Source organism: Sapajus apella, unplaced genomic scaffold, assembly GCF_009761245.1.
Source record: "Sapajus apella isolate SASKATOON/1434 unplaced genomic scaffold, GSC_monkey_1.0 scaffold24, whole genome shotgun sequence".
In the NCBI taxonomy this organism is placed as follows: domain Eukaryota; kingdom Metazoa; phylum Chordata; class Mammalia; order Primates; family Cebidae; genus Sapajus; species Sapajus apella.
This window is the reverse complement of record NW_022436964.1, coordinates 7,840,594-7,852,727: the sequence shown is the minus strand read 5'-3', so window position 1 is coordinate 7,852,727 and position 12,134 is coordinate 7,840,594. Positions and strand designations below refer to the sequence as shown.

At 33.0% G+C, this 12,134-nt stretch overlaps 1 protein-coding gene across 3 annotated transcripts in view; it reads left to right on the top strand.

The window, feature by feature from the left end:
* VPS13A (vacuolar protein sorting 13 homolog A) overlaps positions 1-12,134 on the top strand; it is a 242,787-nt gene that overhangs the window by 168,538 nt on the left and 62,115 nt on the right. For all 3 annotated transcript variants that reach the window (XM_032290653.1, XM_032290654.1, XM_032290655.1), the window contains exons 54-59: positions 2,725-2,957; positions 5,998-6,151; positions 6,946-7,092; positions 7,610-7,691; positions 8,605-8,674; positions 9,792-9,897. In XM_032290653.1, the coding sequence (XP_032146544.1) occupies positions 2,725-2,957; positions 5,998-6,151; positions 6,946-7,092; positions 7,610-7,691; positions 8,605-8,674; positions 9,792-9,897 (792 nt within the window). The remainder of the gene's footprint in view (positions 1-2,724; positions 2,958-5,997; positions 6,152-6,945; positions 7,093-7,609; positions 7,692-8,604; positions 8,675-9,791; positions 9,898-12,134) is intronic.

Here is a 12,134-nt window from a genome sequence, read left to right as displayed (position 1 = left end):
TTTCTTTTTTCTTAATAGATTTCCCTCAAATCTGTTCTTTATGCATTTTTTAACTGTCCTGGATGTAGTATAAGATTTGAAAATGTTTAGAGATAATTTGAAGCTCTGTATGATATTCCCTTTGTCTTGAGAATAGTGTTTTGCCTTTGGGAGGCAGCTAGTCTAGAAGCAGATTTCCTTCATCCAGGTGGGGATGACATTGACCCTGATCCTCAGTTCTTTTGAGGGCTGTTTTAATCTAGTTCACCTTGGTTTCTGGAGAACAGTTCTTTGAGTACTCAACTAAAAACCTAAAATGTTAACTGTTTTCTTTGGCATGCCATACACTCCAATTTTGGTTCTCTCATTCCCATGGAACTACTCAATATTCAGCAAACTTTCTTAGCCTCATTCTCTGCTTCTACTTTTAGAATTGGCAGCTGGCTTTTGAAGAAAGCCACTTCAAATACAAATCTCTCAGATTTTCTTCTTTCTCATATCTTGGCCCCATTAATTTTTACTGCCTATTTAGTGCTTCTATCTTTTCAAACATGTTTTCCTTTTTATATTTTGTCTAACTTTTGTTCTTAGCAAAAGGGTTGGTCCAAGACCACTTAGTCGTCAATTGTCAGTCTAATTAGAACCTCACCACATTTTTTTATTTTTTGAAACATCATCTCACTCTGTTGCCCAGGCTGGACTGGAGTGCGGTGGTGTGATCACGACTCACTGCAGCCTGCACCTCCCAGGTTCAAGCAATTCTTTCACCTCAGCCTCCTGGGTAGCTGAGCCTACAGTCAGGCACCACCATACTGACCTGATTTTTAAATTTTTAGTAGAGATGAGGTCTCACTATGTTACCTAGGCTGTTTTCAAACTCCTCAATTCATGCAGTCCTACTTGCCTCAGCCTACCAAAGTGCTGGAATTACAGGCATGAGCCACCACCCCCACTACATTTAAAAAAAAATTAAACTTGTTAATGTATGGTAGTATAGCAGCATTTTATATATTGATTTTTGTATCCAGTAAACTCACTGAAGTCTTTTATTTATTTATTTATTTTCTCTCTGTTGGTTTATAGTCTTATAAAGTCTTTTATTAATTATTCATTTTTTATTTCTCCACATGGGTAGTTGTAACAGTTACAAATAATGAGAGCTTTGTTTCCTTCTTTCCAGACCTTTCATTTTTCTTTTCTTTTCTTTTTTTTTTTTTTTTGCCTTATTAGACTAGCTGGGATCTTTATATACTATTGAATGAAAGTGATGATTGAGGATATCTTTGCCTTATTACTGATCTTAAATGCCTTAAACATGTGTGATGGTCACTGAAGTTTTTTGGGAGGAAAGGCAAGTTTGATAAGAAATTAAATAACTTCTCATCTAGTCTTGGTTTGTCAAAAGTGTTTATCATGGCAGGATATTGAATTTTATAAAATGTTTATTCCCACATAGGTGCTATTTTATTTTTGTAACATTTTTTTGCTTCCAATATCCATCTTGGATCACTTTCTTTTTGCCACTGGTTAATTCCTTCTGTAGAATTTCCTTGAGTGAGTGTCTGTTGATTCTGAACTTTAGTGTTTTATCTGTAGGCATCCTTAATTTGTATACTTTTCTCCAATGGAAGATATTTTTGCTTAGTAAGGAAATCTGGGCCCAGAGTTATTTTCTGCCAGCATATTGGTGGTATTTTCTCATTGTCTTTCAGTGCTGCTGCTGAGAAGTCTGGTGTGGGTATTTTTGACATTGTATTTAGGAGGATTGCCTATAAGTGGCCTAACTTTAATTTAAAAAAATTCATAACTATTAGACTTATTCAGGAAAAAAATATTGTATTTTGATATAAAAATAATCTTATTCATTTGACCTATTGATTATTACTTTGCATATTTATATCATAGTGATACTTTGAAGTTTATAAAGATAAATCAGACATTCACTGTAAAATATTAGAAAGACTTCAGTGAAATAAGTTAGTTTTCTTGATTCTCAATGTGGTTTTAATGATATGTATATATATACACATACTTAGAAATATTTATATACATATATATAGTTAGTATTATAAATAAATAAGTATCCCTAGATAATTAGTTTATGGTAACAACTCGGTTTTTAATTTCTGTGTATTGTAACATGAATGTATACTATACATTAAAAATGTCTGTACATCAGAATATTAACTAGAAATTAATGGCTGAATATGAATTATGAGAATTTGCTATCTTTATCTTGTCATTGACCTTCAGAACCCTGATATTAGCACATTTATGTGAGATTCCTGCAGAAATAGCCTCATGATGAATATACATGCTTTGTAGAACATACACCTGAGATATAAGATATTTTTTATCCTGTTTGATTCAGCTATATAAGGAAATACAAATTTCAGATTGAAACAGCTTTTAATACGTATCACATTGGTGTAGTCTTAGAATAAAGCAGAAAAAAATACTTTGTGTTATTGATTAGCCTACACAGGAAGACTATTTGATTTTATTAAAATGTTGAAAATAAAACAATGACGTGTTTTTCTGATTAATAACTTTATTATAGATAACATCAAATGATTTCAATAATGTATATTTGCAATTATACAAATATTCATTCATTTAGTTGCCACTAACCTTATGAAGTAGGTGCCATTAATAGTTTCATTTTATAAATGTGAAATCTAAATTTCCTGTTGAGACCAAATTCTAATTTTTTTGTTTCTGGTTTTTTTGGTGGTTTTGTTTTAGGATATGATGATGGCTATAGATTTGGGGACAAAGACTATTTATTTAGTTTCATTCTTTGAAGGCTTACAGCGCATTATTTTATTCACTGAAGATCCAAAGGTATTTAAAGCAACGTATGAAAGTGAGAAAGCAGAATTAGCAGAGCAGGAAATTGCAGTGGCATTACAAGATGTTGGAATTTCTCTTGTCAACAATTACACAAAGCAAGAAGTAGCCTATATAGGCATTACAAGGTTAGATGCATTAAATTTTGGATACATTTAAATGATCAGTTTCCAATTGTTAAGAAATTGTTATTATAAAATCCAAAATTACTTTCAGTTTTGTGCTTTGACTATTCATTGATACTGTGATAATGCTCATTTTAAATGTGCTTGAGAGCTTTTTTTGCCTTTTGAAATAAAGATATGGCAGAAATCAAATTTATAAATCCCTTATTATGTTGTTAATTCTTCCACTTATCTAAAAAATTATATTTATTCAACTTAACAAAAGTATGTTTTGCATATTATACAAAATGCTTAATTCATTTTTCATTATCATCTACCACAGTTCAGGGTACATATGCTGTAGTTGTTGGAGGATTAACATAAAGACAATCACTTTCTAATGTGACCTTGGCACTTTAAGATCTACTAAGATCTAATACGGTGATCACTGTGCATATCATTCCTTGTTTAAGACATCATCAGCAAATCTTTTATCTCTGCCTTATATCCTTATTATTCCTATTCCTAAACAGTTTAGTTGAAATTAATTTACATGTATTAGTGCTTACCAGGATAATGTAATTTTAATCCTTTACTTGAGTTAAATTTTTGTACATTAATCTATAAGTGCCCCTGACTTATTTAGTTGAATTAATGCCATTTTAAAAGGAATGCTAAAGTCTATTTTCTTAGAAATGTTCATTCTCAAAAAAATTTTTTTACTAAAGAGATCAAATGCACCATAGACTTTTAAGACTGTTAGATTTGTTATGTGTTATCTTCTCCGCTAAGTGATGTTAATGCAAAGATAAATAATACATGATCTCTACCTTTCTGTTTATTAAATGAATATAAGTTCTATAAGGAATTAACAAATAGAATGCTTAAATAAAATTAAACAACTTAAGTATTTAAACAGAGTAAAGTATTTTCAGAATGTGGATAGATGTCTAAATTCTGTCTGTAGGCCTTTCAGCATTTTAATTTCAGTACAACTAGATTGCTTCCATTCACATTCTGTATCTTAGATAACTATTTTATACTTTGTCTCTCCTCAGACTCTTATTTTCTCAGCCTAACTACCTTGCATCCCACTTTACTGAAAAAATTGAAGCAATCAAAAGCAAACTTCCAGAGACCCACTTCACCCTCCAATATCACTGCTGCCTATCTACAGGCATTTGCATACTACTTGCTGTACTGACATACTCCCAATAGTTTGCAGTAGGTATATGTGCTCCTGTTTAAACAGATTTTTCTCTACCTTTGCACTGTATTTCATTTCCTCCTACCTACTTGAGGACATTGTTCCAGCAGTTTTCTTCTTCCTCTCCCCGAAGTCAACAGCTTTTGGCTCTCTACTGCATTGTTTCTCTCAGTGTTACTTCTCTCAACATGAACAATTCTCTTGAGCCAACTTTCCTTGCTATCTTTTGCTCATTTCTTTGTTTGCATTTATAACCAAACTCCTCAAAAGTACTGATTGTTTCAAAAGAACTTAACATATCTGGTATTCTCAATTCTTTTTCATCCATTTTTTCTTTAACCATTCCAAATGGGATTTTGCTTTCAACACTCCATGAAATTGCTTTTGTCAGCATTACCAGTGACCTCCGTAATGCCATATCCAGTGTAGAATTATCAGTCTTTACTTCATAGCATTTAACACAGATCCCTCCTTGCTGTAGTTCTTTCACTTGACGTCAGAATACCTCACCATCTTGGTTTTTCTTCCTACCCAGTCTCATTTATTGATTCCTTGTCTTCTCTCATCTGCTTACATTGGCCAAATGCCTTGAGGCTCTAAGACCTGTGCATTTCAGTTTTATGATTTCAAATACTGCCCAGAATTTCTCTCTTACATATGCTTTCTGTTGTACCTGTCATCTGACCTTGAGACTTGTATATCTAACTGTGCATGCAAACTCTCTGTTCAGATATCTGAGAGACTTCTTAAATTTCATTTGTATACACCAAACTTTTTATTTCCTCCTTCCACCAAACCTGCTTTCCAATCAGAGTTAATCACAAATAGCTCCTTCTAGTTGTGCAGCCCAAAAACATTGAAATTGTCTTTGATTCCTCTTTTTATCTTACACCAAGACCTAATCCATCAAGAAGTTCTGTGCTCGTTCTACCTTCAAAGTGCACATAGATCTGACCGCTTTTTTATTATCTCACTGTTCATAACCTCATCAGAGCTGTCGCCATTTTTCAGCTGGCTTACTTTAATAAACTAACAAGTTTTCTTGTTTCTAGCCTGGACTTCACTCTTTTTTTCTTTCCATCCATTTCAATACAGAGTGTATTCTTAATGAAACATAAACCAGATGATGTTGCTAGTTTTCTTATAACCGATCAGTGGTTTCTCATTTCATTCAGAATAAAACTCAGCATCTTTACAGTGGCCTATAAGGCTTTACATTATTTGGCCCTTCACTGTAAGTCTTAACTTTATTTTCTATTCTTAATGTGTTCCTGACATGCCAGCCTCCTTGCTCTTCTTCATACACTGCAAGTATGCCTCCTGCTTTAGGCTCTTTGCTTTAGATGGCCCCTCTGCCTGAAATGTTTTCCTCTTCTTGTCTGCTGGATAACTCTCTGAACTCTTTTAAGGTTTCCAAAATCTCACTTTCTCAGTGAGGCCCCCACTGACCACTCTGCTTCAATATTGCAGACCCCACCATTTTACATATGCCAGTTTTCCAGATCCCCCTTGCCCTGTCTACATTTTCTTCTTTCAAAAGCATTTCACCTCCTACATATTAAATTTTGCTAATTTATTTTGTTTACTATTTATTGTCACTCCCCAACTAAAATGAAACACCAGAATGCCAGAGATGTTCACTGATATGGCCCTAACACCCGTAATAGTGCCTGAGCAGCAGCTTAATAGGTAGTCATTGAATGAATTCATGTTTTAAAATTTGTAATCTGCTCACATATAACTGAGGCTATTGTAAAATTTTACTGAAGGTATGGTAATTCATGTAATAAATCAGTTAAAAATAAATATGTTAATAAATTGGTATTAAATACTGTGATTTTTGCTTTCTTATATAAGTTCTGATGTGGTTTGGGAGACAAAGCCCAAGAAGAAGGCAAGATGGAAGCCAATGAGTGTAAAGCACACTGAGAAATTAGAGAGAGAATTTAAGGAATATACTGAATCTTCACCTTCAGAAGATAAGGTTGTTGAGTTGGACACTAACATTCCGGTAATATTTTTAAGTATTGACGTGAAGTTTTAATTTTTTATCTGTTGTAGTTTGGCGAATCACTAGTGAAATTTAAGGAAAGTTTTGCTTCATTATAAAACAAAATAATCCTGTCATACATACTTTGTATAAAATATTTTAAAGAGGTGTTTATTTATATTCAGAAATCAGGACAGATGCTGTGGCTCAGGCCTGTAATCGCAGCATTTTGGGAGGCTGAGGCAGGCAGATTCCTTGAGGTCAGGAGTTTGAGACCAGCCTGGCCAACATGGCAAACCCTGTCTCCACTAAAAATATAAAAATTAGCCAGGCATGGTGGCAGGCATCTGTAATCCCAGCTACTTAGGAGTCTGAGGAATGAGAATACCTTGAACCCAGGAGGCAGAGGTTGCAGTGCTCCAGCCTGGGTGACAGAGCAAGACTCTGTCTCAAAAAAACAACAACAAAAAAAGAAAAAACTTACTTTTAAGATGCTAGACGCTAATGGTCTGTTCTTTGGATTAGCAGGAAACTTAAAAATGTTTTATTATTTTCAGTGTACTTTCTTTAATTTTATTTTTCCTTTATTATTTTGTTTTTATTATGGTAAATTTTGGTAAGTTTACTTAAAAAGTGATACAGTGGAATTTTGTAACAATTATATGAATATGAGAATTTTATGGACATGGGATATAAAGATCTAAATCTAAACCAATACAGATATTTAGCTTACTGTTTTAAAAAGTTTTTGGTATGAATTTCTAATTCTAGTCATTTATAGATAAATTGCTTTTTTTGTTTGGGGGGAATTTTAGGTTTGCTTAACACCTACTGGTCATAACATGAAAATTCTGCAGCCACATGCAATAGCTCTAAGAAGAAATTATCTTCCAGCGTTAAAAATGGAATATAACACATCTGCACATCAATCATTATTTAGAATTCAAATTTACAGAATACAGGTAAGTCTTTCTGCAAATATAGGCAAAATTGTATTCTAAAGGAACATAAGAAACCAGATCTATTCCCATGGTCTGCTTTATCTAGTACTTCAGTTTCAATGTTGTACTGGCCTTATTATTAATTTTTTTTTTGAGACACAGTCTCTCTCTGTCGCCCAGGCTAGAGTGCAGTGGCACAATCTCGGCTCACTGCAAACTCTCCCAGATTCAAGAGATTCTCCTGCCTCACCCTCCTGAGTAGCTGGGATTATGGGTGCATGCCGCCTGCCACCATGCTGGCTTAATTTTTGTATTTTTAGTAGATAAGGGGTTTCATCATGTTAGCCAGGCTGGTCTCAAACTCCTGAGCCCAGATGATCCACCCACCTCAGCCTCCCAAAGTGCTGGTATTACAGATGTGAGCCATCGCGCTTGGCCAGTACTAGACTTTTTGATCCTTTTTATTTCTTAAATCCTGGTATTCTGGTCAGGTTGTATAATTGACATATTAATATACTGATGTTTTTTATTTTCTTAGATCCAAAATCAAATACATGGTGCTGTATTTCCCTTTGTGTTTTATCCTGTTAAACCTCCAAAGTCAGTCACCATGGATTCAGGTTTGTTTTTATTTTTAGATTTCCATAAAAGCAGTTGTGTTAGCTATTTGATTTATTTTACTATAAAATATGAAGTAAAACTATTTTCAAGTTTAATTTTTTTAGGATCATTGTAAAATTAAACTGCTTGAAAAAGGACTAGCAAGTACTGTACTCAACTAACTTTGATAAGACTGAGTGAATCTTGAAGAAAAGATTAATTAGAAATATATATTGAAATTTTTAGAAATATTAACTTAAAAAGATTGCTAATCTGTAAACCTGTGATATAAAAACCTTTAAAACCTTTGAATGAATAATAAGAATTTCAAATCTTGAGTGTTTTCTAACAGCAGAAACTGTCCATATTCTCCAGATAAGAATAACTCACAAGTTCTTTCTACCGTTTTCCTTCCCTTTGCTTTTTTTCTTTCCTGCCTATCCATCTTCCCCCTATTTTCTCTTCCCTCCCCACTACCGTACTTAACTTTCTTCTCCCCTTGCTTTCCCACCTCCACCCTACACCACTACCTCTAAACTGTCTTGTTGGGAGTACTCTTTATAACGTACTCAGAAGCTTTATAACTCACTGAGAAGCTTTTTGGCCAGCATACATGCTTAAGCTCTTCTACCTAGAAGTCGGGAGCAAGTCCCCAGAATCTGTTTTCATAAAAGTTTTCCTGATGATTCTAAATGCATACTTCTAAACCACTAATTATAGAATTAATTATCTTCAGAGTGACTATAGATAATTTAAAAAACAATGCTAGAGTCTGAAATTAAGATTGTAATAGATCTTGCCAGTATCAGTAATTTTAGCTGATACTCATTATTTAGTAAATGATTTAATTTTCCATTGTGCTGTATATTGCAAGAAAATGCCTACCTTTTGCTTAAAGCATCATGGAAGTAATTATATTTATAACATTTACAGCACCAAAACCCTTTACAGATGTCAGTATTGTCATGAGATCTGCAGGACATTCCCAAATATCACGTATTAAGTAAGTGCCTTGATACATTTCTTGTATGTTTATTTAATGTTTGCTTTAAATATATGAATTATTCATATTCTTTAAATGTTAGACAAGTCAAAGATTTAAGCATAGGGAATTATGACTCACACCTGTAATCCCAGCACTGTGGGAGGCCAAGTCAGGCGGATCACTTGAGGTGAGGAGTTCGAGACCAGCCTGGCCACCATGGTGAAACCCCATCTCTACTAAAAATACAAAAATTAGCCAGGTATGGAGGCACGTGCCTGTAGTCCCAGCTGCTCAGGAGACTGAGGCACAAGAATTGCTTGAACCCAGGAGGCGAAGGTTGTACTGAGCTGAGATCAAGCCACTGCACTCCAGCCTGGGTAACAAAGCAAGACTGTCTCAAAAAAGGAAAAAAAAAAAAAAAAAAAAAAAAAAAAAGAGAAGGCTCTGTATGAAATACATCTAGATATTTACAATCATTGTTTCTGGATTTTGAATATTATATTATTCTCTTGTATATGTATTTTTGTTTGGGGTTGTCTGTAATCATATATTGTTTTAGTAAAAGGAAAACTAACATTTTCATCTTCACTCACTACCCATCCTGAGAAATAGAACATGGACAAAAACATCTGTCTATGTGATAATCTTCTATCTAGTTTCCCCTACCATAGCCAAGATAAACAATCTTTATTGTCTTGCTGTTTAAAATATAGTGTTATTGTATATGTGTACCTAAACATTATACCTTTCACCTTTGATTTTTTTCTAATTTTTAGAAAATTGTTTCAGGCCAGAAATAGATGTTGGGACTTGCTTTTGTTCATTCAGCATTTTTATTAAAATGTATTCATTTTGTTGTATGTAGCCATAATTTATTCATTATCACTAATATATAATATTCTGTTTTATGACTCTGTATGACAGCTTACTTAACCATTTCCTCTTTATGGCCATTTTCATATTTTGACTTTTTTGCTGTTATAAACAATTTTCCATGATTTTAAAAAATCTATTTAACTAAATAGTCCTAAGTTTCCAAGTTCTAATATTGATCTCGTACTTTTTCTCATCTAATTTTTGTAATACAGTTGTTAATTGATGATTTTTAAAAAATGTTTTCTACTTTGTAATATAGGTATTTCAAAGTATTGATTCAAGAAATGGATCTCAGGTTAGATCTTGGGTTTGTCTATGCTTTAACAGACCTTATGACAGAAGCTGAGGTGACTGAAAATACAGAGGTAAGACTTAAAGTAATATCATTTGTTGGAAAGCATTACGGGAAGATAACTTAAAAAAAAAGATATTATTATACATTTGTAAAGGTATTAAAATCGCTTTGTTCCATTTAAAAAATACAATTAAGTACATTTTTATTACTCTCTTGTGGTACATACCTTTTTAGAAATCTTACTTTTTGATGATAAAAGATGGGAGCAAGCCTTTTTAAGGTAAATTAGCAAATAGGAGGAAAGGTTTGGGATGAATAGTAGGGAGAAAAGAATAAATTGTTATGTTCACATCACTTTTTTCCTCTTTTATTTTCCTGGATTACTTTGGCTTAACTTTCGCTTTGATTAATAATTTGGAAATTAGGGTATGTTCAAGATACTTAATGAGAGAAAGGATAGGAAAGTTAAAAGGTAGTATCATCTTGGTGACTGGAAGACTATAAAACCATAGTTATAAGGTGGGTCAGATATAGTCTCTTTTTTACTCACCCTCATGGAAAGAATTCTTAAGGAAAAACTTCATGGATGGAGACAAGAGCAAATAAATAACAGATTATTGGGGTGTAGATAACATACCATACATTTCACCCATTTAAAGGATACAGTTCAATAACTTTTAATGTATTCACAAAGTTGTACAGTCATCATCATGCTCTAATTCCAGAACATTTTCATTATACCCAAAAGTAACTGCCTGTGCAGCCACTGACACTTCGTGTCTTTAGGTTTTTCTATTCTAAATATTTCATACAAATGGAATCATACATTGTGTAGTCTTTTGTGAACGGCTTCTTTGAATACTTTCAAGGTTCATCTATGTTGTAGCATGTATCAGTACTTCATTCCTTCTTGTGGTCAAGTGATATTCCATTATATGGATGGGCCACATTTTGTTTATACATTTATCTGTTAATGGACGTTTGTGTTGCTTGTTTACACATTTTGGCTATTATGGATAATGTAATGAATACTTGTGTACAAGTTTTTATGTGGACATAAAAGCTTTATTTAAAGTCTTAAATGAAACTTTATTTAAACTTAATCACCATGTGATTAAGCAATTCCACTCATAGGTATATAGCCAAAAGAAAATTTATTAGGAGTGGAATTGCTCAGTCACATGGTAACCTTATATTAAATCATTTGGAACTGTCAGACAGTTGTGTAAAGTGCCTTCACTATTTTACATCCTTACCAGGACATATGAGGGCTCTGATTTTTCCATATTATTACCAGCACTTGTTAACTGTCTTTGATTCTAGCAATTATAGTGGGTGGATGTGAAATAGTTTTTCACTGTGGTTTTGACTTGCAGTTACCTGATGACTAATGATGTTGAGCATCTTTGATATGTTAATTATTCTTTAATATGTTAATTAGTTATTTTGCATATCTTCTGTGGAGAAATGCCCATTTAGATCCTTTGCTTATTATTTAATGGATTATTTGTCTTTCTTACTGAATTATAAAAATTCTTTGTATATTCTCATACAGGTCTCTTATCAGATATATAATTTTCGAACAACTTCCCTCATTCTATGTGTTTTCACTTTCTTGATGTTGTCTGTTGACCAAAAGTTAAAGTTAATGAAATAGAAATTATTTTTCCTTTTGTTGCAAATGCTTTTGGTGTCATTTCTAAGATTCCTTAGCCAAATCCAAGGTCATGAATATTTAGTTATTACGTTGTAAGAGTTTTAAACATCTAGCTCTTAGGATTAGGTCTTTGATCAATTTTGAGTTCATTTTTGCGTGTGATGTGTAAGGATCCAAATTATTCTTTGGCATGTCACTATCCAGTTGTCCTATTACCATTTCTTTAAAAGACTATTTATTCTTTGAATTGTCTTGACACTCTAGTTGAAAATCGGTTAACAATACACACATGATTTTATTCCATGTCCTTGTGCATTGCACACTGTCTTAGTTATCATTTTGTATTAAGTTTTGAAATTGTGAAGTATGTTTCTTCCTCCTTTGTTCTTCTTTTTCAAGATTGGTTTGGCTGTTCTGAGTCCTTTGAAATTTCATATGAATTTTAGAATCAACTTACCAGGGATCTTCAAAGCAGTCAGCTGGACATCTGATAGGAACTGTATTGAATCTGTAAATCAATTTGGGGAGTATTGCCATCCTAACAGTATTACATGTTCCAGTCCTTGAACATGACATGTTCATCCATTTATGTAGATTTTTTATTTTTTTAACGTTTTGTTGTTTTTCAGGGTATAAATTTTACACTTCTT